The sequence below is a fragment of the Mustela nivalis genome (assembly GCF_964662115.1).
Source record: "Mustela nivalis genome assembly, chromosome: 8".
In the NCBI taxonomy this organism is placed as follows: domain Eukaryota; kingdom Metazoa; phylum Chordata; class Mammalia; order Carnivora; family Mustelidae; genus Mustela; species Mustela nivalis.
The window spans coordinates 114,349,839-114,377,113 of NC_139027.1; the positions used below are offsets into that span (position 1 = coordinate 114,349,839).

At 47.0% G+C, this 27,275-nt stretch overlaps 1 protein-coding gene across 23 annotated transcripts in view; it reads left to right on the forward strand.

Annotated features, from left to right (window-relative positions):
- SLC23A2 (solute carrier family 23 member 2) overlaps nucleotides 1–26,928 on the forward strand; it is a 132,734-nt gene extending 105,806 nt beyond the window's left edge. For all 23 annotated transcript variants that reach the window (XR_014315282.1, XM_082744438.1, XM_082744433.1 and 20 more), the window contains 8 exons: nucleotides 6,982–7,102; nucleotides 7,598–7,754; nucleotides 10,756–10,903; nucleotides 12,063–12,168; nucleotides 18,098–18,227; nucleotides 18,873–19,010; nucleotides 20,416–20,511; nucleotides 22,240–26,928. Coding sequence is in view for 22 of the 23 variants with exons in the window: in XM_082744438.1 (XP_082600564.1) it covers nucleotides 6,982–7,102; nucleotides 7,598–7,754; nucleotides 10,756–10,903; nucleotides 12,063–12,168; nucleotides 18,098–18,227; nucleotides 18,873–19,010; nucleotides 20,416–20,511; nucleotides 22,240–22,472 (1,129 nt within the window). In the remaining variant the exon portion in view is untranslated. The remainder of the gene's footprint in view (nucleotides 1–6,981; nucleotides 7,103–7,597; nucleotides 7,755–10,755; nucleotides 10,904–12,062; nucleotides 12,169–18,097; nucleotides 18,228–18,872; nucleotides 19,011–20,415; nucleotides 20,512–22,239) is intronic.
- The last annotated feature ends 347 nt before the right edge of the window (nucleotides 26,929–27,275 follow it).

Here is a 27,275-nt window from a genome sequence, read left to right on the forward strand (position 1 = left end):
AGCCAACTCCTTTTGTACTTGGGCTACCAGCTCTGTAAGGCTTCAGCTCAGTTCTGGTCCCCTTGGCACTTCCAGCACCTGGCCCACTGCCTGTCACAGAGCAGGTGTTTAGTAAGCACCTCATAATAAGCAAGGGGAGGACTGGGGCTTGTGAGTATACCCCTGACGCAGGAAGAGGCAAGAATGCTGTCAGAGGATTTTATCTCTAATAAAAGTTCTGGGCTCCAGTGGTTAGTGAGTATATTGTATTTCAAGGAAGGGCAAATTCCCACACTCGTTAAGTGGTTCTGGCACTTTGAGAAACCAGGGAAACTTCCCAGCCAGTTTTATCTACATGGCAGATTCTTTTTTTTTTTTTTTTTTTTTAATTTTTTATTATTTTTTTAAAGATTTTATTTATTTATTTGACAGACAGAGATCACAAGTAGGCAGAGAGGCAGGCAGAGGGGGCAGGGGGGAAGCAGGCTCCCTGCTGAGCAGAAAGCCCAATGTGGGGCTCCATCCCAGGACCCTGGGATCATGACCTGAGCGGAAGGCAGAGGCTTGAACCCACTGAGCCACTCAGGCACCCCTACATGGCAGATTCTGACAGAGCTAATACCGTAGGGAGGTTCTGGACCAACATTTTCTTTCCTCCCTATGGCTGGTGTCAAGCCTCAAGCTTAGTACATATTTGTTTAGGTAGTGGCATGCCAAAGTTCAGCATCTTTTTCTACTTTGTCTCCTTGTGATCTTTTATTTATTTATTTTTTAAGATTTTATTTATTTCACAGACAGAGATCACAAATAGAGAGGCAGGAAGAGAGAGAGGGAAGCAGGCTCTCTGCTGAGCAGAGAGACCAATGTGGGGCTCTATTCCAGGACCCTGGGATCATGACCTGAGCCAAAGGCAGAGACTTTAACCCACTGAGCAACCCAGGCGCCCCTGATCTTTTAAAAGGCAAGTGTGCAGAAGACTCTTTTCAGAAAAAGGCCTTAGTGTACAGCTCTGCACACACAGTTTATTTTTTTAGTGCCATATCTAGTAGCATATTTTGGAAGAATGTTCTTTGGAACATGGTTTGGGAAAATGATCTTATAGATAATAATACAAAAGCCAGCACACTATGTGTGTCATTTTAGGAACTCAAGGATGATTAAATATTAGGGGAAAAAAGTTTATTTATTTTTTTTTTTTTAAGATTTTATTTGACAGAGATCATAAGTAGGCAGAGAGGCAGGTGGGGCGGGGGGGGGGGGAGCAGGCTCCCTGCTGAGTACAGAGCCTGATGCCAAGTTGGATCCCAGGACCCTGAGATCATGACCTGAGCTGAAGGCAGAGACTGAGCCACCCAGGTGCCCCCCCCAAAAAAAGTTTTTAAAGATTTATTTGTCAGAGAGCAAGAACACAAGTGGGGCGTAGCAGTAGGCAAAGGGAGAAGCAGGCTCCCCGCTGAGCAGGGAGCCCAATGTAGGGCTCCATCCCAGGACCCTGAGATCATGACCTGAGCTGAAGGCAGATGCTTAATCAACTGAGCCACCCAGACGTCCCTAGAAAATTTATTATAGGCCCATGGTGGATTTAATTAATAAAAAACCATGATGACAACTAAATCAGTCAAATTCAGTCTCTATCTCTGCTGCCAATTACTAGCAGTATGGGAATAGAAGGATCTTTCATGAATAAAAGTTTTAAGTGCCTCGTCCTTTAACAGTGAGAGACAGATATCAGGCCTGCCTGCCGAAATCAGAAACCAAGATAAGCGTGTTTGTTATTACCAGTATCATTTAAGATTGTTCTGGACGTGCTAGTCAGTGAAAAAGAAAATAAAGTAATATGGGCCATTCCCAAAGAAGTCAGAGAGAAGGAAATGGTGACTTGCTCTTACAAGAATTAAAATACATTTCAGAACTTAATAACAATACTGTAGCCCTGGGAAGGATAGACACTGGTAGAGCAGAATAGGAGTGACTGAAACAGAACCAAGAAGAAATTAATATTTAGTGTAAGATGGTAATCATATCAGAAATCAGTGGGGAATAGAAGAATTACATGAGAAAAATTATTTAGAAAAAATTTAGATTCCTAGTTTATATTAAATTATATTTCGGTTGAATTAAAGACTTAAGTATAGAAAGTAAAACAATAAATGTGCCAGAAGAAAATGTACATAAATATTTAATCATGGGCGGAGAAGATATTTTTTTTTAAAAGATTATTTATTTTTGCAAAAGAGAGTGTGTGAGGTCAGAGGGAGAAGCAGACGCCCCACAGAACAGGGATCCTGATGTGGGACTCCATCTCAGGACCCTGGGGTCATAACATGAGCTAAAGGCAGACATTTAACCCATTGAGCCACCCAGCCGTCCAGAGGAAGATCCTTCTTAAAGCAGATATTGTAAAGGGAAAGACTGATTTTACTACTGATGCATTTAAAACTCCCATCAAAACCCACTGAAATTAAGCCTCTGCCTTTGGCTCAGGTCATGATCCCAGGGTCCTGGGATCAAGCCCTAAATCGGGCTCTCTGCTTGGTGGGGAGCCTGCTTCCTCCTCTTTCTCTGCCTGCCTCTCTGCCTACTTGTGATCTCTGTGAAATAAATACATAAAATCTTTAAAAAAATAAACCACAAACTAAACTATAAATGAATCTTGGATATATTTACAACAAATTCCATTAAAAAGGTTAAGGTCCTTAATTTATAGTTTCATTAAGGGAGAGTCCTGGTGGAATAATGGATGAAGGGTATCATATGAGCAGCCATTTAATCAAATAAAGGAAGTATAAATAGCTAACTAGTATGTAAAAAGGGTTAGCCTCCCCGGTTATCACAATGCTGCATATTCACAGGGATTTTTTTTTTTAATTTATTTATTTTAGAGAGCTGGGGGAGGGACAAAGGGAGAGAGAGAGAATCACGATGCAGACTCCCCGCTGAGCGTGGAGCCCAATGTGGGGCTCGATCCCAGGACCCAGAGATCATGACCTGAGCCAAAATCAAGAGTCAGCCGCTTAACTGCTGGAGCCACCTAGGCGCCCCTTCACAGGGATTTTATTAGCAGTGGGGGCAGTGGTGGTAGGTCAGACTATACTGACACGGGTTCCTAAGTCAGCCAAGAGAGGCACAGTTAGAGGCAGGTTCTCAAGAGAGGATAAATGGGGTGACATTCCCAACTCTAAGCATTGGTTCTGGATGACAGCTGCTTTTCATGAGAAAACATTATTTTGATTACTTTCATACAGTTTTCAAACCTGTTCAAATACAGAATAGTGTAAGGAACCCCCATGTACCATCACCACATATATTAAATATATTAAAATTCTAGTCATTTGAAGTTTAACAGTAATTAAACAGGGAAATCTAAATTAAAATAATATTTCCTCCCACCCACTCCCTCACCTCAAAAATAAATAAATAAATAAATAAATAAATAAATAAAGTCACAATTGATGAGTGAGAAGTTCGTATTTGCCCTGTATGCCTGAACACAAACATAGTGATAGATGCAGCTTTACCAGGATCGTCTGCTTTTCACTCTAACAGTTTTCTGGGCTCATCTCTCTAAGACTGTGTGTTTAGATCTGCTCCATTCTTTGTAAAATTGCACAATGCTGATAGTATGGAATAGTGTAGAATTTATGAAACCATTCCCCCATTGATACTCATGCTTGTTGTTTAAAGTATTCGCTGTTGTGAACAATGCTGAGATACATACTCTTCAGTGTAAGGAATGAAAGTTAAACGACGATAATTTTTTAAATTGACGAAATTGGTAGTTATTTAAAAGTATAAGACTTTATGGGGCGCCAGCGTGGCTCAGTTGGTTAAGCCTCTGACTCTTGATTTCGGCTCAGGCCATGATCTCGGGGTCCTGGAATCAGGCCCTGGTGGGCTCCCAGCTCAGCAGGGACCCTGTCCCTCTGCCCCTCCTCACTTGCGCTGTCTCGGTGTCTCTCTCTCTCAAATAAATCTTTAAAAAAAAAAAAAATGTATAAGACCTGGTATTGCAGTGAGAAGCAAGTGGATGTCTTTGGTCTCTGGGTGGGATTTGTAAATTCTTTCAGCTTTTGTGTATTTGGCAGTTTGTATCAGAAGCTTTTTAATAAGGAAAAAAAGAGCTTTTTCATAAGGCATTTACTGTTTGACAGATCCATTCCAGTCCTAGGATCCTGCCCTAAGGAAATGTGTAGATAGGTGCCAGGAGGGGTGATCTACTGCAGTTGTTTATGCTCCTGGTGTCACACCATATGGAAATTGTGTAACAAGACGTGGTATGTGCATAAGGCAGAATGCTAAGTAGCCACTGAGGTGCAGTTGCTTATTTCCATCTGTTGAGGTGGCATTAATAGGGGCTACAGGCTAGTTAGGAAGCATGTTGTGAAGTGTGATTCCTTTTTGGGTCAGATGATGGACCTATTAGTGCTTCAAGGGCAAGGGTGACGTCAGTGGTCCCATGTCCCTCTCTAACCCTGGTGCCCCAGACCCAGTGATGCCCTATAAATATCCAGGGAGTGGAAGCTGCTCAGAATCTATAGGCTGAATGTTACGTTGTTGTTAAGCTGGGGTGATGAGTGGTCTTCAGGATTTTGTCTTTCTTTTTGCTTATTCACCTTTTATAATTTTCCTACATTGTAGTCTGCATTGCTTGCATAATATTTGTAAGGTAGAAAGTCAGCAAGCCTTTGGTTGGACAGAACCCTGGGCTGAGGACCTGTGGCTGGCTTATCCTTTCCCCTTCTCTGCTTGGCCAAGATGCGTGGGCTCAGGCACACCCCTCACCTCTGAGCCTCTGCTGTGGCCTCTCTGTGATGGGACTGCCTGCTCCACCTGCTACACAGGCTGTTTGAGGACAAACAAATTAGAAGGGGGGGGGGGAATGGGTTTTAGAGTGGCAGGAAAATGAAGTGTTCATCTGCCTAGTCCATCCTAGTTCATTTGCACTGCCAGATTTGGCCTGAGGTCTGGGTGTCCTTCCTGGAATTCTCTGTCCCCCCTCCCCTTGTAAACATGCTTTAAAACGTGAACACCATGCTGCAGGCGATGACAGGTGGCTGTTGCCTGAATAATAGACTTGGGGTCTTTTGGAATCTCAGAGTGTTCACTTTGAAATAAATCAGCATTTTTTTGGAACATGAAAACTTTATGTTAATCTAAATTTAAAGTAAACCAGTTTTAGCACCCATCATTACCATAACATTTTTTTAAAAGATTTTATTTGTCAGAGAGAATGAGAGAGTGAGCACAAGCAGGGGGAGCAGCAGACAGAGAGGGAGAAGCAGACTCACCACTGAGCAGGAAGCCCGATAATTGGACTTGATCCCAGGATCCTGGGATCATGACCTGAGCTGAAGGTAGACGCTTAGCCAACTGAGCCACCCAAGTGTTCACCATAACTTTTTTTTTTTTTTGACTTTTTTTTTTTTTTTTAAGATACATATTTATTTATTTGACAGACAGAGATCTCAAATAGGTGGAGAGGCAGGCAGAGAGAGAGAGAGAGAGAGGAGGAAGCAGTCTCCCCACTTAGCAGGGAGCCCGATGCGGGGCTTGATCCCAGGACCTCGAGATCATCACCTGAGCTGAATGCAGAGGTTTAACCCACTGAGCCATCCAGGTGCCCCCACCATAACATTTTTAAGTTAAACTTTACCACCCTGGGGGGAATTAAAATAGCTTGGGCACATGTGTATTTCCAACTTCAAACTGGTACTGGCTCGATGACTTTGTATTTGGGCTGAGATCCCCATCGCCAGGTGGACAAAGAACTTGGGCAGGTGGGGAGAAGGGAGAAGATGGAGCGGCATGAGCCTGTTCTCCGGCTAGCTATAGACCACGTGCCTCGTTAGGAATGTGACAGTGAAGCTGCACTTGACCCACTGTCAGCGGAGCTGATAATTCCATCTCTGCAATTGGAGCTGTGCCCAGGAACAATTAAGCTGAACTTTGGGAACCCACTTTTGTGCCAACTCTCCCTCGGGTCGTAAGTGAGAGTGTATCCCTGTGGGCGATGAAACACATCTTTGTAGACCTTCATTGTGTCAGCAATGGGAAGTTGTCCCACACCTGCTGTGCTTGGTAGCGGGCGTGCGGGGTCCTGCTGCAGAGCAGTCATCTGATGTTGCTGCCTCCTCTGATCCTCAGTGCAGCTGGGTCAGGGGTGGGGCTCCAGGTAGATGGCCTTCTGAGCCAGCCCTAGTATCCCTGCTCTTAGGATAGTGTGGCAAAGTAGTTCAGAGCCAGGCTGCAGAGCTAGACCCCTTGGCCCGACCCCCCTGCAAACTCATGCCTGCGTAATATTGGACCACTGGCTTTATCTGTCTGGGACGTGGATGGTCACAGAAGCCACCGCTGCAGAAGGCTGGGATGGTGGGCGGCATGACCCTCACATAATACCTGACACACAAACCTCTCAGGAAAGTTATTAATACTGAATCCTGTATGTAGGCCTTAAATGTTGAAGCTTTTTGCTTTTTGAAGCTAACTTTATGCTCTTGATATAGATCAGAAAATACGGGAAAGTAGAAAAGTCTCAAAACATTGCTATTGGTAGTCAATCCCTGAGAGCATTTTGGACCCCCTTACCTGTTTGCACACGTGCGTGTGTGTTCATGCCCGTGTGGCAAGTGCGTGTCTTGTAGCTGATTCATAGTTGTGATTCTAGTGTGCATTGTCTTGTAGGTATCTTTTTCCCTTACGCAGTGTGAGCATCTTTCCTAAGTATGTGCTTTCTTCAGGTTTTCTTGTCCTGTTCAGGAAAATTTAGCCAAAACATTTATATGGCAGTTTCCTTTAGCATCAAGATATGCTTAGAACTAGTATCTTTCCCAAAATGGCATTTCCAAAAAGATAAGATTTCCCAAATAACAGTTAAAAGGACTAGTAGCTCCTAGAGAAATGAGTTGAATAATATGGTCAGTTTTGCTGTTGAAGCTTTGAGTATTATTTTAAAACACAGATAGCCTTTAACATAGTTTATTTTCTCTCTCTCTCTCTCATCAGGACAATTTTCCTAGTATTATTGTTTTCTCAGTATGCCAGAAATGTTAAATTTCCTCTCCCAATTTACAAATCCAAGAAAGGATGGACTGCGTACAAGTTACAGCTTTTCAAAATGTTCCCTGTGAGTAGTCACTTTCATTTTTTGACAACATTGCTTTTGTTCGTGTGGAAGGAAGTTTTAAGCAGGTCTTCCTGGGGGAATTAAGTCAGGATGGTAACATCAGGGTACTGATGACCACAAAATTGTCATTGGCATAAAGTTTACCAGTGACAGAAGGTTCTGATTCTAAAATCCTTCCAGCAGTGTAGGAGGACACAGTTTGAGATGGGGAGATCTGTATTCCCATGGCCTCTGCAAGCACATTGTCCATTATTCTTACTTTCTAGCCAGGCTGAGGGTTCCAGTAACTTTACCTGCATAAAACTTCTTTCTTGGAATGTGATTCCATCCAGGAATGGGCTCTCAGCAGATCTGTGGTGTGTTTTTTCCTGCGAAGTGCCAACGATGGTGGAGGTTGTGGGGTGTGAGATGCAGCCCACAGGAGGAAGGTGTGTGTTTTGCCAGCCTCCACCACCTCAGTTGGCCTCATGGAGCTTTTCCCTTTGACCACTTTAGATCATCCTGGCCATCCTCGTGTCCTGGCTGCTGTGCTTCATCTTCACAGTGACCGACGTCTTCCCTCCCGACAGCACAAAATACGGCTTCTATGCTCGGACAGATGCCAGGCAGGGTGTGCTTCTGGTAGCCCCGTGGTTTAAGGTCCCATACCCATGTAAGTACTCTGGTGGCCAGAGGGAGAGGGGTTGGGAGCTCATGAGAGCCTCTTTTAGAGGAGCTGGAAGGTGGCAGAAGGCTCTGCAGCTTGAAAAGCCTTCTTTGGTCTAGAATGTCCCATGAAGGTCTTACAATTTGGAGGATTTGACAGCGGACAGGGGGAGGCCCTGTCCCCAGAAGGCTGGGACTAATGCTCGGAGACTCGTGCCAGCTCCCTTCCCAGATGAACTAATTCTTTTGGTTCCACTGGGATGAAATCCTAGACAAGGAATCCCTTGCCAGGGTTGAAGAAGGCAAATAGAGAGCCACATGGTACCTGAGCTGCCCACACAGAGCAGGCTTAATTAGGAGAGGCCTGATGATCAGCAAGTCGACTGCTCAGCATGATGGGATTTGTGTCATCTCTTAATGGGGAGCTATACTCTGTTTTTTATTTGGTCACAGCTGTCAGAAGTGGACAGATACTCACTAATGGGTGGGAGATGGCTCTTGAGTTATAATTTAAGTGTTGGGTAACTCTTGGCAAGGTGTGGGGGGTAGCGGGTGTAGCCCTAAGCTGAGGTATCACTTGGATTCACACAGAGGACTTTGGGGCCAGCCCCAAAAGTGACTTGTATGAATCCAGCGGTTATTAATGCTTGGTTGTTCTGTTGTAAAGACCCTGTTCCTGGCACTTGGGCCTTTTAATTAGAACTGAAACCTGACCTTAGTCGGGTTCCGCTGATTTATTCCCCTGCTCAGCAGCCACATCCTCACATTTTATGATGATGAGAAAAAGTAGGAGAAGCTGAGAATAGCAAGGTTGGGTCAAAGAAAACTGTTCCAAGCATGTTAAATGACAGTGATATTGGCAGTTGTTCCATCACTGACCTGTTCATACTTAACAAAAGTTTATTCTTTAAAATAACATTCTCATCAGATCATATGGTCTGTGTATTTATGTACATCTGTCCCCCCCCAAAAAAACAATAAATGCACGTTTTATAAACAGACACAGAATCTGATATAAAATGAGGTGAAACCGGTTGGCCAGGCAGTCAGGAGGAGGAGGTGTGGGAGGTAGGAGGAGCACTGCCAGGAGGTCTTCTCTGTGGCGCCGGCCAGTCCTAAGATGAGCACAAACGAGGAACACGGGGTGGGCTGTTCTGGAAGAGCAGCTGTGCATGTGCTGAGAAACCAGAGAGATGTCCCCAGGGTCCTCCCGGCCTGTGCGTGAGGGGTATGGCCAAGTGGACTGGGCTTCTAGCCCCAGGATGGTGGCCCACGCTGTCGGGCTCCTCTTCACCACAGCCCTTTGCTGCCATGAGCTGCTCTGGGGCCACCAGTCATGGGGCAGAAGGGGACCCGCAGACAGCAAGAGAGTTCACCCTGACAGTTTGGCTTCATCTGGAGACAGGTTTTCAGATATCTACAACAGTGGTCCTTGGTCTTTAGCATGAGAAAAATGGTGAAAATACAGATGGGGGGCCCAAAATGTCAGTAGTGCTGAGATTGAAAAACTGCTGTGAAGTGACAACATAAATTAGGCATTCTAGTTATAAGGGGAGATGAAATAACAGTTCAGACAGAAGGCTGGAAGCCAACAAAGTTTATACACACACCTGTAGTTGACTCTTGAACGAGTGGGCAGTGGCGGGGAGATGCGCCTCACCCCCGCAGCCGAAAATCTGCATATAACCTTTCTCCCCAAAACTTAACTACTAACAGCCCTACTGTTGTCCGGAAGTCTTACTCACAACGTCAACAGTCATTAACATGTTTTGTATGTTACATGTTTTATATATTGTACCCTTACAGAAAAATAAGAGAAAAGAAAATGTTATTAAGAAAATTACAAGGGAGAGAAAATACATTTTCACTACTGTACTGTATTTATTGGAAAAAACCTGCTAGTAAGTGGACCAGTGCAGTTCAAACCTATGTTGTTCAAGGGTATACTGTATATAGAAATGAGTGGAAGGAAGAGGGATCAAAAATTTAGATGAGTACAATTTAAAATGTTGGAGTAGATGGAATAAAGATTTTAAAAATCACATTTAATTTAAGGCTGCAGGCAAAATGGGAAAAAAATAAGAAAACAGAGTAAAGAGACTAAGAAATAAAAGGCAATAGAAACAATGGGAAAGTAAGTATCCCTCCCAAAAACAAGACACTAAAATGAAACTACAGTACTCTGTCAGTAACATAATAACTATGTTAAAGATTATTTAGATTAGAGATGATATGCAAAATGTTGCTGGATAAAGAAATTATCAGCATGAGAAAAATCTCCAAACCCACCCGAAAACGCCATGTTGACCAGGCACGCCCCTCTCTACTCCCAGACAGGAACAGTCCTGCCTTCATACACATCCCAGGCTTATCTGCACACTTTACTTCTTGTCCTCTTTCTCTTCCCAAACCCATTCTCCCTGTGTGGCTCGTGTGGCAATCCAGATATCCAACACAAAGTGTCCTGAGGTCTTTTCTTTGCTTTTCTAAAGGAAACTATTTTATTTAACATAACATGGTTTACTTTTAAGAAAAAAAAAAAAAAAGCACTAATCTTACATTAGGGGACTGTCTGTATCTGGTGCTATGCTTTACTGCTGAGATTTAAATTTAGCTGGTGACTTTTCGCCACTTTTTCATTTAATGCCACCCCCTGGGCAAGATCGCCACTGTTTTGTGCCGTGCCTTCCCAGCAGGGTTAAAAATCTTCTTCATACAAATATCCCATCCCAATAGGAATTTCCACCACAGCAGGCTGTGTTAAATTGTAATTTAGTAGACACCAAGCGTGGCTTGGAAGCAGCCTCTGCTTTCTAATCACTTTATCTCTCCAGACCAATCCTGGTTGTGGCCACCTTCATCTGATTTAGAAACTGTCCCCAGGCATGTAGTATACTGAAGAGTGACATTTAAAAATCAACAAAGATTTTCCCCGAGGCTCGGAACCTGGGTGTGTGGTGTGGAGTCCTTTGCTGTCCTGCTTACTTTCTCCTGTTTGCCTTCCGTAGTTCAGTGGGGACTGCCCACCGTCTCTGCCGCTGGCGTCATCGGCATGCTCAGCGCGGTGGTCGCCAGTATTATTGAGTCCATTGGGGACTACTACGCCTGCGCAAGGCTCTCCTGTGCTCCGCCGCCTCCCATCCATGCAATAAACAGGTACGTTCCTCTGACCGTGGAGCTCTTCCTTGGGCCCAGTGCCTCCTCACCTGGCCCTTTGGTTAATCTTGGAGAAGAGAAGGAGGTTCAGCATGGAAGTAGCCAGCCATCAGGGCTCCTTATTGGTTGTCTGCTTTGGACAAGTCACTGCCCCCATTTTGCTCTCATTTTCCTTATCTGGGACATGGAGGGCAGTTCCACCCTTCCTGCCGTGTTGACAGTCACAGAAGACACTTCTCTGAGACCCTAACAGACCTTAAACTCACTACAGCAGATGCGGGACGCTGCCATTGTTCTTTGCTTGATTTGGGGTAATGGAAGGATGTTCCCTTTGATTTCTTTATTCTCTTACTGTTCTTAGGGCTAAAAGCTGTGTCATCTATTCACAGTTGTAATCCCTGTATAGAGAGACGAGAAGAGCAGGTGTAGGTCCAGTCTGCAGAATTTGGAGACTTATGGGCTGTGGGGTTTATCTCCTCAGTACACCTGGTCTTCCGTTTCTGGATGCTGAGAGCAAACTGGACTCTGCGGAGGCCTTAGAGAAAAGCACAGATCTGCCCCTTCCCCGCCTCGGCCAGCCAGCCGCTGCCCTTCCAGAGGGATAGAGGGTGATGAGATCCAGTGCGCTGCTGTCTGAGCATGTCTCACTTCGGTTCTGTTCGTGTTCACACTCCTGGTTTTTACAGCTTCCTCTAAAGGATGCTGCACATGACGGAGCTACTTATATATTGATTCTTTAAAAAGTTGCAGTGTTGACAGAATTACGAAGCGTTTTCTTCCTGATGAAACTATTAATAGTAAAAGAATCAGATCAGCAGACAGCCTGTATTTGTCTTCGATCCCAACCAATGGCTCTGTTTTCTGGTTAAAAGCCTTTAATTTGGAATGGTTTTTAAACACCTGTGTCTAATGTGTGGTTCCCAGAAGTGCTTCTCACAGTTGGATGAGCATGGGGGATCCTGTTAAAATAGAATGCAGGCTCTGCTCCGGCAGGTCTGGGGGTGGGGGCCCGAGATTCTGCACTCGTAACCCTTCCCAGGAGTGTGAAGGCTCCCCGCCCGAGCACGCCACCTTTGGGGTGCAGCCACTTGGAGCATATTTCAGAGTGTTTCCCCCATTGAATGAATGCTTCTCTTTCCCCCATTCCTTTACATTTTAGGGGGATTTTCGTGGAGGGTCTCTCCTGTGTTCTCGATGGCATATTTGGTACTGGGAATGGCTCTACTTCATCCAGTCCCAACATTGGAGTTTTGGGAATTACTAAGGTACAGCTATTTTTCTAATTAAATGGTTGGGCCTCTAAGTGTTGATCCATTTCATCGATTGGTCTAACCACCATGAATCCCAAAAGGAAGGCTTCCAATTCCGAGATCATCTCCATCACCCACCCCGCCCTTTTCCTTTTTCTCATTGATGGGTTTCTGGAGTGCTGATGGAGGTCTCCCTTCCTTGGCTGCCTGAGTAGCCAGGCACTCAGAGCTGTCACTGCTTCATAGGCATTCTGCAAATACTAAGCACCAACCTGTGCCAGGCTATGGGCACTTGGGATATAATAGCGAATAAAACAAAATTCCCGCTGTCAGTGTTTACATTCTAAACAGAGGTAGACAAACTGCAGACAGTACACATAGTGTGAGAAATCACAGGGCAGGTGTGGGTATTGGGAGTGAGGGCTGGTAAGTGTGAAATAGGGTCAGGCTAAGCCTCACCAAGAAGATGACCTTGAGCAAGGACCTGAACAAAGGAGGTGGAGGGAGCCATGCAAGTCCTTGGGGAAGAGCATTCAGGCCAAGGACATGGCTGGTGTGAAGCCCTGTCCTGAGAGCAGGTCCACATGCTGCCCTTCAGCAAGGAGGCCGGGGGGGGGCAAGAGCAGAGTATGGGGTGCGGGTGGTAATAGCAGGTAACATCTTCCAGGTAATGGAGGACCAGGTCACATAGGCCCCAGAAGCTGCCAGAGACAGGGAAAGGACATCCCCTGGACTGTGGCTCCATTAGGCTTTGGGTTTTTTTGTTTTTGTTTTTGCTTTTGGTTTTTTTAGAGAGGAAGAGGGAGTGCATCCTTGTACACACACATGTGCAAGTTGGGCGGTGGTGCAGATGGAAGCAGAGAATCTTAAGCAGGCTCCATGTCCAGCACCGAGCCCATCATGAGGCCTGATCCCCTGACCCTGAGGTCATGACCTGAGCCAAAATCAGGAGTCAGATATTTAGGGCGCCTGGGTGGCTCAGTGAGTTAAAGCCTCTGCCTTTGGCTCGGGTAGTGATCCCGGGGTCCTGGGATCAAGCCCTGCATTGGGCTATCTGATCAGCAGGGAGCCTGCTTCCCTTCCTCTCTCTTTCTTGGCCTCCCTTTCTGCCTACTTGTGATCTCTGCCTGTCAAATAAATAAATAAATATTTACACCCCCCCCAAAAAGAGTCAGATACTTAACCAACTGAACTGACATCAGGATATTTTGTGAGTCTCACTTTGGCTGTTATGATGAGAGTGGACCTCAGGGTCAGGGGAGGAGGTAGAAACTGGAGCAGGAGACAGCACTAGTTCTAGATGTCAGATGGTCCCATTCCTTACAGGAAAACATCAATCTTATAGTAAAGAATTAATGTTTTCAAACCAAAGCCACAGGGACCCTCTCTTTCAGATGAAATCTGGCACAAAGTTAGTGGGTTTGCCAGGCCACAGGCCCCCAGGTTGAGCAAGGTCTGGGTCTGGAGTCCTCCCCGTGGGCCTCTTCTGCCCCTGTCCCCACACAGATCTTTGACCTGGGGCTGTCCCACGCTACAGTCCAGCTTCTGTGAAGAACCGCTCCTAGGCCTTTCTCACTTAGTACTGAACTCTAGAACCCAGTTGTCTTGCCAGAGCTCACTGTCTGCGGGGCTGGAACGTGCCTCTGCCCCAGCCACTGTATGCCGAGCAGCTGGACACCTGCTCACCATCTGGGATGGCTGTGTACACCATAGGTCTCCCTCACCCAAGCGCTGTGTCCTGAGAATCTACAGCCAAGCTGTAGTCTTCTTAAGCTATCTGACCTCTGTACAGTTAGAAATACCGCCCCCCCTTCCCTGCTCTCTGCAAGATTGTATGACCAGACCCAAAGAAACCAGAGACTGCTTGGTTCATCCTGACTGTGAGTCCAGGTGAGAAGGGCGCATGGTTCTGACACTTTGATTTCCTTGGATGTCAGCAGGGCCTTTGCAGAGCCCAGTGTCCTGTGTGCACACAGCCCTGTCAGGTGCTCTTGGTTCTCAAATTCCCTATGTCCTCCAGCGCCATTTTGGGGTCCTGGCACTGTCCCTGGGGAGAAGCTGCCGAGCACACAGAGCTCAGGGCCATGCCTCTCTTTAACCAGTTTGCTGCCATGACCCAGTGATTCTGGGACAGACCTAGAATGAATCCGAAATACCATAGTCATGAAATTCTTATAGACAGAGGGACTTAGGGCAAAACAGTTTAACAAGCCAGATCCCTTCTGCACCCCTTTAAAACTGATCCTCACCTCACATAACGTAATCAGAGTCACTGTAGGGAGTGGGGGTGTTGTTCATGGAGGTTCTTTTCTGAAATGTCACTGAAGTGGTTTGGGGAATAATTAATTACAATTTGAATGTTGCCAGCTTATTCTGAAAAGGCAACCTGCTAGCTCTCTTTAATGAGCTAATTGATCTTACCTCTGAACCCCTTTGGATTACTATCCCCAGGCAAAGGCGGCATGCATTCAGGGGCCTAGAGTTGATTTTCATTGCCCCGACTCACAGTGGGGATGATTGAGCTGTCCGTGTAGCTGCCTTGGGGTGGGAAGTGGGTCTCACAGTAGAAATTTCTCTTTGGCCCCAGCCATGCGGCGATTGGAAGGACTCTGTCCAGGAGGAAGGAGGCACATGTTGGAGGCTATATTCTGCCCCTCATCTAGTGGAAGGACTTGGGACAAGTCACTTGTCTGAGCAGAACTCTCAGCTCTGAAATCTGACAATTCTAGATCTGGATCTGTGCTGCCCAATTTGAGAGTAGCTGTATGTGGCTCTTTTAAGTTTGTTAAAAAGGAAAATTAAGTTCCTTAGTCACACTAGCCACATTTCAAGGGCTCAGTAGTCACATGTGGCTAGTGGCTGTCGATGGGTAGTACAGATATAAGACATGTCCATCCTTGTAGAAAGTTCTGCAGACAGCACTGGTCTGGGCCATTGTGTCCAGCTTTCAGGGCTGTGGAAAGAGGGTGATCTCTGGTTCTTCCCAGGGATCTGCCTCCATGTCCTGGCAGCTCGGGTTCTTGTTACCCCATATCCACTCCTGTCGTTCTCTGTACGTGGAGATCCTAAGCTGTTTGATCAGGACCTGAGGCCACCAGCTCCCCTGTTGTGTGCTTGGAAGCCGTCAGGTGGGATTCCAGGAGTAGGTCTTCTCTTCTGAGTGTGCTCCGGTGTCTGTCCTGCAAAGGGGGGGTGGCTGTTTGGTATTGCAGCCCTGGTGCCATGACTTTGTCCCGGTGTGGCTGTGGGCAGATTACGTCACCTCCCTGTGTCTCCATGCTCTTGTCTATAAAGACGGCTGGCCAGCCATTAGAATTAATAAATTGGTATAATGCATGTAGCAGAGTCGGGCGTGTAGGTACACAGTAAGCAGTAGGTAGTGTCCCTGCTTGATATTTAGCCCTAAGTTTATTTCTAGGGACGGAGTAAACCCCACCTCTCCTGCCAGCGCAGTCCCTTCAGAGGAAGGCCATTTCTCCCCTGCTGTGTCCCACACTGTTGAAGACTTGGGCAAGTCAGAAATGAGGGTTCAGTGTTTTGATGGCCCTAGAGGCAAAGTCAGAGTTCAAGAAAGAGTTCAGAATGGAGGCAGGGAAGGGAGTCCAGAGAATGGGCAGCAGGAGGGGTGAGGCCAAGGCTCTACATCAGCACTGAGGGGACAGGGATTAGGCCTGTGCTCCCCGCATCGCTCACAGAAGTGTGTAATAGGCACCTGGCACTTGGTTCAGTCATCAAGCTGAAGAATGGCTTAGTTGCTGCTTGTTTGTTTTGAGCCTTCAAGGCAGATCAGCTTCCCTGAAGGTTAGTCTTCATAAAGGTTTATTATTTCAAGGGTCCCTAGGGCCTCCTCCTGGCACCTCTGATCTGCTGGGAGGGTGGGCTTTGCACAGGCGGTTCCCCGTGTGCCTGGATGCTCTTCCTCCGGGGAGCTCTTCCTCATCCCCTGAGACCGTCTCTGTGGAGCCCTCCGCAGCTCCTCCTTCCACCTGGCTTCCCACAGCCCGTAACAACTGCGGCAGTGCTGTGATGTGATCGTGAGTCTATGGCTTACTCCTCTCCATATTCCCCTCCCCCTCCAGTCTAACAAGCGCCGGTCACAGAGTAGGTTCCCAAAAACGTTTGCTGAATAGCGGCAGGCTTCCTTACGATGTAACGCCACCCAGCAGAAGTCATTTTTGCTCGATTCTCCAGTTTGCATACCCTTTCTTGCTGCTTCCCTGCTCTCGAAGATTCAGTGGGAGAGGTGTGGAACCATAGATCATAACAGCCAAGCCTGGCCTCCAGGGTCAGCTGGGCGGAACAGCCATCCCTCCGTTGGCTCAATAAGATTCTTCTCTGATTCTTAACCAACTGACGTTTGGGTCCTCTGAGATGCTGCTGGAAGCTCTAGATCAATGCGAGCCAGCGAAAGCATGGTGTGGTGGTGGGCACAGCGGACATTCACCTTCGCTGCTGTTCTGTGCAGGGACCACCCAACATGTTCCTGATGGGTACTTGATATAGTGGCTGGTGCGGCTGAGGGACTAGAGCTGACATTTCATTTCATTTCATTTTAATTAAATTTAAGTAGCCATCTTCTCACTGTAAGTCATTCTTAAAGCCCTACAGACACTCCCCAGTCACTTCTGGAACCTCTTTTACTCAGTTTATGTGCTCAGGGTGTTTTCCCTGGAAGAGACAGCACACTGTAGGGGCCAACAGTACAGGACTCTTGAGCCTATTGTCCGCTCCACATCCCACTGCCTAGGGTACAGCAGGGTATGTAGAAGTTTCTGGAAGGCAGAGAGCAGGTTGAGCAGGCAGAGAGCAGATAAAGATGAGACCGTGTGGAAAATATAATGGTTCTGCAGAGGCCCAGTGTGGAAAGGCAGAGCCTTGGAATCAAGGAAGACTTTTTTTAAAGAGGAGGTAACATTTGGGCAGTCTTCTGAAGGACATGTCTAGAACTAGCCAGAAAGGGGGGGATGTGGGTGTGTTCTGGGTAGACAGGTCTAGGGATGTCTGCGAAGGGATTTTATTTCATGGGCACCAGAGGATTTAAGGAGGTGGGCAGAGGAGCATTGATATCCCACATCGCTGTGTTTGAAAGGTCACTCTACCACAGTGGAGAGGACAGGGAGGCAAAGGAAAGGTCAGAGTCAGCAAACCTACCTGGGAAGCTGTCATGGCCTCATGCTTGCCAGGTGCTGTTCACACTGTTTTCCACCTTGTCTCATTTAACCCCTAAAGCCAAACCTTGTGGTTTATCATTATAAAAGTAAGGATCCCGCCACCCAGAGAGGCCAAGTGACTTGCCCTGGTCACATGGATAGAGCAGAGTGGCGTACACACCAGGCAGGGCGCACTGAGAATCCACACTCCTTTGCCTCTTGGCTGTGCCAACTCTCACAAGCAAAGCTCCTTGAGGAGAGGGGATTCCAGAATTCTCCAGGCTGTTGTCTGATTCGGGGTGTGGGGAAGATGGAGAGGAAGGTGAATTGCTTTGGGGTGGTTAACTTGGTAATGGGTGATTCTAAGAGCCCAGAAGAGAAAAGCAGGATGAACCAGGGTTTTTGTGTTTGATGTTAGGTCATCCTAGCTGCTGACTGTAAGGGCATTCGAAACCTGGGACCCGAGAGCTGGAGCACAGCCACGCCGAAATGACATTACCCAGAGTGCAGGGAAGCACAGGCCGAGCCCTGGTGCTGCCTTCCTCCTGGAGTGTGGACAGGATGAGCTAGAGGAGAGGAATCTCTTTATTTGGGGTGTCTGTGTAGCAGTGGTTCCCTGAGGTGTCAATCATCACTATCTGACGAGACCTGTCTTAACAATAAGTTTTCAGGATCTAGGGGATGTGTGGGGTTTTGTTACACTTGCTCCGGGACGGGGGTAGGGCGGGGGGCACTGGAAGAGAATGGGCGCAGAACTGGCACTGAGTGCCATCTGCTTCTGGTGTGTCCCGCAGGTCGGCAGTCGCCGGGTGATCCAGTATGGCGCGGCCCTCATGCTGGCGCTGGGCATGATCGGCAAGTTCAGTGCCCTCTTCGCCTCCCTCCCCGATCCTGTGCTTGGCGCCCTCTTCTGTACTCTCTTTGGTGAGATCCCATTTCCTCGGTAGCCTGACCTCTCTCCTCCTCTGCACATTTGCTAACGAATCCCTTCCGTGAGATGGGAGGTAATAATATATTTCTGTTTAAAAATACAAAGGGGATACATCTTCAAAACGTGAAAACCTTCAGCCATCTCTGAGTTGAATTTATGTTAAAGGTAGAACCAAATATAGAATACTTGTGCTAGGAAAAATAAGATGACCTTAATCTTTAATTGGTGTATCTAATTGATTTAACTTCTCCCCTGAATGGCCATCTAAAACTGACCATTTTTACCGTGGCTCTCGACTGGATCTCTGTGCCATCCAGTTGTAAACAGGGCCCAGATCTTCGGGTGGGTTTCCCAGTTGAGTCAAGATGTTTGCATAGAGGTTTTCAGGGGGTAACCGATGTCCTCAGTTTTCTGCTTGGTTTAAAGAAGGTGTCGTTTGATGTTTGTGTCCCTGTGTCAGCCGTGAGCCGTTTGGATCAGAGAGCCAGGTGGTCACTTTCTGACCCCATCCTGTCACTGTTCTGTGTCCCAGCTGGTTTCTGGTGGGACAGAGAAGGGACGATGTGGGGAGTCTGCAAGGCTCGTCACCCGTCTGTAGGTGAGCTCCGTGCAACTTGCCATCTGCTGTTTCTTTCCAGGAATGATCACAGCTGTTGGGCTCTCCAACCTGCAGTTCATCGACTTAAATTCTTCCCGGAACCTCTTTGTGCTTGGATTTTCAATATTCTTCGGGCTCGTCCTTCCAAGTTACCTCAGACAGAACCCTCTCGTCACAGGTAAGGAAAACTGGCCTTGAGTCTTGGGAGTAGTTGGAATCCCAGCTGTCGGTTCACAGACACCCCACGCCTGTCACAGAGGGCATTGGAACCTCAGGAGTTGTCTCCTCTGACATCTGTCCATGTGTTTGATTCAAGCCTCACTCTGCCACCGCCTATCTGGAAGCCCCCTGCACATCCAGCATGAGCTGGTGGGTGCACGTGACTCATGTGTATGTTAAGGTCTCTTTATTGACTGGGACCCTGTCTTTTGGGACAGTGCCTGTGTGTAAAACCTTTTGATTTCTCAGACTAATGCTTTATGAAAATGTATAATTCCTAAAAACTCAGCTTCATAGACTTTCAAATACATGTCTTTCTACCAGGATTGTAACTTTTGAATTCAAGATTAACCTTTTTAACACCTTTTAATTTTAATAACCTGATGTCATGAAAAATGAACAAAGGAAAACTGTTTTTTTTAAGCGGGGGAGGGCAAAGACAGAGTGAGAGAGAGAACCTCAAGCAGACTCTATACCTATCGTGGAGCCTGATGCAGGGCTTGATCTCACGACTCTGAGATCATGACCTGAGCCAAAACCCACTGAGCCACCCAGGCACTCCTAAGGATCATATGTTTTTAATATAGAAAGTGTGAGAGTTTCTAATAACAAGGAGATTCTTGCTCCTTTTTATATTTTAATATATCACGTTCATATGAGTTCATTTATATACATGCAGTTGCTCCTAATTAAAAGCAGCTAAGCACAGGGGCGCCTGGGTGGCTCAGTCGGTTAAGCGGCTGCCTTCGGCTCAGGTCATGATCCCAGGGTCCTGGGATCAAGTCCCACATTGGGCTCTCTACTCAGTGGAGAGCCTGCTTCTCCCTCTCCCTCTGCCTGCCACTCTGTCTATTTATGCTCTCTTTCTCTCTCTCTCTCTCTCTCTCTGTCAAATAAATAAATAAAATCCTTTAAAAGCAGCTAAGCACAAATCAGTGATCCAGGATTCGGAAACCCTTTATCTGATTGCAAACACCACAGATGTTTTTGTTGTCTTACTCACTTTGTAATATTTTCAGCCTTAAAACAGCCATCTTTTTATTAATTTTCTTTTCCTAATCTGCTAACACCACACCCCAGTGGCTTTTTAGTTCATTATAGGGTGAGCTTCACTCTTAGATTTCTTTTCTGGGGACCACTGTTGGGGGATTTTCCTTATAGGAATAACCTCTTGATTATTGTTGAAATTATTTATAAAAGTTTAAAATGTTACTGGCAAAAATTTATCTACTTGTGTCCAACAGAAATTTGTACTTTCGTGCATTGCATTGACTGGTGATTGGTGGCTCCCCTGCCCCCCTGTCCCGCCCCCAGTGCTCCTTCCTGGCCATGGCTGTGACCCTACCACTGTGTTCTGTTTCCAGGGATAACAGGAATCGATCAGGTGTTGAACGTTCTTCTCACAACTGCCATGTTTGTAGGAGGCTGCGTGGCTTTTATTTTGGATAATACCATCCCAGGTATGTGGTACATACATACACACATGCTTATTCCACGTGTGAAGCACTCATTTTGCCAAATAAATAGGGAAGCAGGCAGAAGGAATCCGCTCGGAGCCATTGGTGGTTGAGACGGTCTTTTAAGTGGTTAAGATGACACTCCTAGCCTCCTTTTGTGAGTCCATTTTTTTGCTGATAAACCTAGCAGGTTTTTTCCTTTTTGCTCAGTTAGGAGAAAGCAAGGAAGTCCCTCACCGTGGTCACTCTCCAGGCTGTCTGCCCCCCGCTGTGCTGCCCGGCTCAGACAACGCCTCTGAGCTGCTGACAGCCCATGGGGGTTCCTTCTCCTTCCTGAGGCAGGCCCCTGCCAACTAAGACCTCAAGATAGTGAGTATGGTCGGCACGGGCTGTTGTCAGGATCGGTGACTGAGGGACCAATGGAGGTGGCTCTCTTCCCGACATCTGCAACCCTTGTTCCTCCGGTGTGCGTTCTGTGCCCAGTGCTGGGTGCTGGACGAGGAGGTGATGTGGGTCCTGCCTTGTAGCCTTCCCAGCTTCCCAGAGGAGGCTGAAAAGTGCTTCTGTGGACGCGTGGGTAGATTCACCTTCCCTCAAGGAAGGCTGATGCTTATTCTTGAGCTAGAAGGTTTTGTTGAGGTGTTTCCCTTGAAGACCGCACACCTTCAAAAAGCCTCTGTGAAGAGGTTGCTGGGGAAACCAGGGATGAACACATCAGGCAGAGGGAGTCACGTGCACAAATTAGTGGATTGCGTTAGATTCATGGATGTCAGTAACACACACTCTCAGAGCGAACTGAGAGGCAGGCTTAGGAGTCAGACAGGTGGGAATGAGAGCCCTGTCACAGAAACACTGATGGGAGGGCATAGGGCATAGTTTGGATGTAAGAGAATAATGATGTTCCTTCTACTCACTGGGGACTCGAACTCGTCATCTAGGCTTGGGCACAGAAGTATGTCCTGTGTAGCCAAGAGCAGGTTCCAGTGCACCTCTCTGCACTGGAAAGATTTATGAATCAAATCTAAGGCTCAGCATTTGCTGAGAATGAGCCCACATCATTCTCCCTCACTCCTTTGTTGAGGTACAGTGTCCCCGAATGTTAATGCCAGTAGAAGTTCATCCTCACAAAAGGGGCATGACAAGTGGAGAATACAGAGCAGGTGTATCCCTCTCCTTGTCTCCCTCCACCCCATCTCTCTCTGTCTCTCTCTTTCTCTCACACGTGCACGCACACACACACAGCGAAGTAGGATAGAACTCATTATGCCTGGATGCAGGTGTTTTGCCCTGACCAGTTGTTGAAGGCATTATAAATGGGTCCCATTTTGTGGTTTTGTGAGAACGGATTGGAGGAAGGAGATGGTGAGATGGAAGAGCAGGCAGTAAGGGGACTGTTGTGATGACCCCGGAAAGCGGCAATGAGGCGTGCTCCGGACCTCAACAGTGACGGGAGGAAATGGGTCATGTGGAAGGACAGGGAGGAGGCTGGAGCCGTCAGATGGCTTGAATGTGGAGCAGAAAGCACAAGGATGGGTTAGCGATTCTTAGATTTCTGGCTCAGGCACCTGGACGGCTGAGTGCCGTCCACTCCTCCGTAAGGGCTCCTTGCCGTCCTCCTGGCGGCTCCCTGTGCGGGACAGCGCGCTGGGCAAGCTCCGTTCCACCAGGAACTGTCAGGCTAAACATTCCTTTGTATTGTTCTGTGTGTGTCTGTATGTGTGTGTGTTCCAGGTACTCCAGAGGAAAGAGGAATCAGGAAATGGAAGAAGGGTGTGGGCAAAGGGAGCAAGTCGCTCGATGGCATGGAGTCCTACGATTTGCCATTTGGCATGAACATTATTAAAAAATACAGATGCTTCAGCTACTTACCCGTCAGCCCAACCTTCGCAGGCTACACGTGGAAAGGCCTCGGGAAGAGTGCCACCAGCCGGAGTCCGGATGAGGACTCACAGGCCACGGTATAGCTGTAGGTCACCTGTGGCCCGGCCGCAGTGGGGCATGAATCTGTAGTTCCTTGCTGAGTAACAAGCAGTAACCTATATGTTTGTATATCTGCATTTACATTCTGCACCCGGAGCTAAGATGATTACAGATAGCTTTTTTGTTGTGGGTGGTGATCGTGTCTAATATCGTGTCTCACTTGTCTCCTTATTTAAGCCCTACCCCTTGCCCTTAAGAGCGTCCATTGAACCTGAAGTTCCTATCCTCCTGTGGGAGTGGGTATTTGAAATCCACAGCGGTTCCTTAGTTCCTTCCAGCACCCTGGGCTAGCTTTCCTACAAGCTGCCTCCATGGTCCAGGGGCTTTCTGTCCCAGAAGCACCTGGACCTGCTCCTATTTAATTTGACCTTGGCCTGCAACCCACAGAGAACCCCTCTGGTCATGGGGCACCAGTATCCTCACACTGTCACAACTGATGGGTCAAATGTGATTCTGTGTTCCCTGATTAGAGGGAAGCTATTGGCCTGATTGAAAACTGTGACATGGTTACCCCAGGCCCATGTCTGTGTGTGGGTAAGGTCTGTACAGATGTTCTTAGAATTGAAATCTGTTTGGGGGATTGGAGGGGAAGGGAAAGTACCTTGAAGTTGAATCTGATTCTCAACTGCTCTTTCTTGGTGCCATCCTGGCCCAGGCTGGGCCAGCACATTTCATACGGGCTTCTTTTTCACTCTAATGGAGACACTCTATCTGACATTTATCACTCCAGGCTGGTGCGATGGGTGTAGAGTGCCACACGATGGCACTTAGCAGATGTTCATGGGAGTCTTGACTCTGCTGTCATGTGGATGTCAGTTACTGTTGCGCGTGTCTATAAATTACAAGATTTTATTCCTATTTAATGTTATTGACTATAGCAGGTTTTTGAAATCAGTGTTTTCCACGTGACCCTCTTACCTTGCATCCCTGTCTCTTGTCCCCCACCCCTCACCTCCCATTAAGAAAAGAACCAGCATTTGTAAAGCTGTGGACACCATCAGGGAAGCTTGTCATCATGGCTTTTGAAGGCCAGTAACCATTATTGTGGTTGTGTTTTGTATTGCTTGATACCATGAAAGTGTAAATACTGTAATGCCTAATCTATTTATCAAAACTGACTACTGGACCAGAGCCCAGAAACCTTATGGGTTAAGTTATACGTGAATTTGTTTTGTGAAGAGGGGAAGCTGGGGGCAGGTAATCGACAGAGTCGCCATATTGAATGGTCAGACATCCTGGTAAATTCATCACTGCAGTTCTGTTTCGAGTCTTTTCTGGCACTTAAGGCTTACGGAGACTCTGTGTGGGTTGCCATGTTGTGTGTCAACTGGATCTTGATTTTGCAGAGGGGTAGAGTAGACCCCCCTGGCCAAATGCACCTTTCCTATTTAAGTCATTGCAGAATGGTGGTGAGAAAAGCAGGTGGCGGGCCCCTTCTGTCGCTTTCTCATTAATAACACTAAATCCTTTCTGAAAAAAGTGACTTCTTTGAAATTTGGTTTGAAATTTGTCAGCCAAAGGAAAACCCTGAAACACCAAGTAGTGACCTCGCCACGTGAGGTGGTGCTTCCTAGGTGGTTCGTTGACCTGGCTGAGCCTTGGGTGGCCACAGGTGTTCCTGTCTCTGATAGCAGAGCATGGCTCCCCGCAGCCTCGTGTCCCGAGGGTACGTTCCCTGGCTCCCACAGCCGGCTCCGTGCCACAGCACTGGGGTGTCTTTGGCAGCGTTGATTGTCACTGCGGCCTCCCTGGCTCCTGGGAAGTTTGGGGCTGCAAAGTGTATTCTAGCAAGAACAGTTCAGAGCCCCTGCATTGTTCTGCCAAGATCTGGTTGCAGATTAAGTTTAAAAAATTAGATTCTAAATTACTTTTAATTTTGTATGTTGTTTTTAAAAATTGTACCTGATGCCTAGTTAACTTTGGAAGCACACTGTTTAGCGACTGTCGTCCCCGTGACTTGGTTGGTAAGCACTTGATGTCAAAAGCCCTCCTGCTCCAAGGCGCTCTTAGTTTCCTTCTGTTTGTGTTTTTGCTCAGCATCTCTAATTTCTCTGCCCTGAAAAGTGGGGAAAACTGTTAAACATGCCAGAGATCCTAGCTCACTAAGGGAGCAGAAGGACCAAATATACAAATAAAAGCATCTGAACCATTGAATAATCTTCACTTTCAACCTGGCATCGTCCGTTCCAGTGGGTGACACTCAGGACATGTGCTTCAAACATCCAGACACTCCCTCCCTTCTGAAACCCCTCCTTGGACTGGGTTTTGTTGGGAGGTTGCAGGTCTGCTGGTCTGGGGGGATGGATGTCTTCTGCAAGCATTTAATTGTGGAGGGAAGCCCTGGACCTCGACCCTCTGTCAGAAATGAGGCGTTTTACCCTTCTTGCTCCATTGGGGCCAACTTTGGATTCCCTAAGTCATGGGGAAAGGGGACAGGAGGTGGGGAGGAGAGAGGGCAGCCAGACTCCAGGTCCCATTGAGTCTGGTACTTCTGCGCGGCCTGTGAAACTCACCTTTGCTTGAGTGGTTGGAGTCTCCTGATGAATGCCATTTTTGACAGTGGTCCTCCTGCTGGTAGATATACTGTAGAACCAGTCTATAATCAAGAGAAAAACTTGATTCATCTGCTCTTGAGGCTTAAGCACACACGTGAAAGGGAAGTTTGGGGGAACACAGTGGCCGTGCCTCATCTGTACCTGTATACTTACCACTCACATTGTTGGCCTGCACTGCTGGGGCACATACCCACCAGGCTTTGTTTGGCCAGTGGAATGTTTCAAAGTGTTTTGGATGTAAATGTCCTTGGGCAGGCCATGCAGACTCCAGTTTCCATAGTGACCACCTACCCACCATCTTTACATTCACCTTGGTGATCTTGATGTGAGAAGTAGAAAGTGTTTATAAGGACGGTAGGTGCTGTCATATCACGGTGGGTGGCAAGGGATATCCCACCACTGGTTTTAATAAAACATCTAACATGGTTGACAGAATAGTGGGAAATGGCTCCAGTCTTTGCCTCACTAGGTAATTAAACTTAGATTCCTTCATAGAGTCTTTCTCAAGACGGTTTTAGCTGTTAACGTGTAGTGAGTTTCTGGTGATTGGTGAAGGAGAAAAGTGGCTTAACCAGGCCAGCTGAAGCATCACAAGTCCCAATGGTTTCCCATTTTCATGGCAACAAAGTCACAAGCAGGATTTGCTTTATACTGTAGAATACTTCCTTTCCTGATGACGCCTTGGTTTATGCATGAATATTGCAGTATTTCCATATAGTAAAGTAACATTTCTACCCAGGATAATAGTCACAGTTTTCCAGGGAGGGAATGATATAATTTTCATGACAATGTCATGTGATAATAGAATTTCTCCATTGATGAATCTCTAGTATGTGTGTATACTTTATTTACCCACGCATCTGTTTTATCACCACGAGCTAAGTTGTTACTTCCTTAGTTCACGGCCCTGCTGAAATACCGGTACTGGCAACTTAGACTTGAAGTTGGCAATGGTAATCTTGCATAATACCAATGCGGCAGGAGTGGTAGGTGGCTAGGTGGCTGTGGCAGAGGCCTCATTCTGGGACCTGGCCGGCGCTGGGTGGCAGCATTGCACGGGTACCCCACCGCTGGGCCCTGGGGGGCTGTGCTTGCCCACGTGAGTGGGTCTGAGACTTTGGGGGTTCTCTTTGCGGGCGCCACACTTGGCCTCAGAGAAGCACCTGGGGCTTTCACACGCTGTGCGTGTGGTACTCTGTCCTCTTAGGATTTGGATCCTCGCCACTTCACCTGCAGTGGCAGCGCGAGAAGACTGCCCGTGGTGCCGGCACTCGGCTCCCCCCAGCCCCGTGGATGCGGAAAGCACGTTAGCGCTGGGCACCCCTTTGCGGCAGCCTCACACACATTCCTGTCCTTTGAGGTGGTTCTTGACTGTGCCTCGTCCTCACTCCGCAGAAGTCCCATCCAGCGCCCCTCAACTTCCTGTGTTTGTTTCCTGGCACGTAGGGCCCCCACACTGGGGCAGCCGTCCTACTGACAATTCGAGTTAATACCCTTTTCTGTAAGTTGGTAACCACCTTTGTTTGACACATTAATAAATTTCTTGACTGTTCCTAAAGCAGTGGGGATGCCTATATTTTCCTTGAGTTTTTGTGACTGACTTTGGCTATATACCTTTCGGGGATTTTCTTTGTTTGTTTTTTATGTTTATTTTGCATACCGAGGGTATTTGGGGGTGGGGTTGTTTTTTGAGATGTGTAATTCTTTTATGGAATTTTTAAAAAGAATTTTCATATTGTTTTTCTAACATGGCTTCATTAAACGTTTAAGTATTTTAAAAATATGTACTATTTGGACCAGATGTTGTGAATAATAGTAGAGATAAAGCTATTTTATTCTGTATTTTTAAAACTGTTCCGTACGAATAAAAGCTCTCCTGGATGCAGTTCTGTGTTTATGTGCCTCCTTCTTTGGCTTGTCTTTAAGAAATGTGTCATTGGGGCGCCTGGGTGGCTCAGTGGGTTAAGCCGCTGCCTTCAGCTCGGGTCATGATCTCAGGGTCCTGGGATCGAGTCCCACATCGGGCTCTCTGCTCAGCAGGGAGCCTGCTTCCCTCTCTCTCTCTGCCTGCCTTTCTGTCTACTTGTGATCTCTCTCTGTCAAATAAATAAATAAAATCTTTAAAAAAAAAAAAAAGAAATGTGTCATTAATTAAAAGTCATCACCTATGGGAGGGAAATCGACTAATAAAAAACTTGCTTCAGCAAGTCTCCAATGTTACCATGGTCAGGG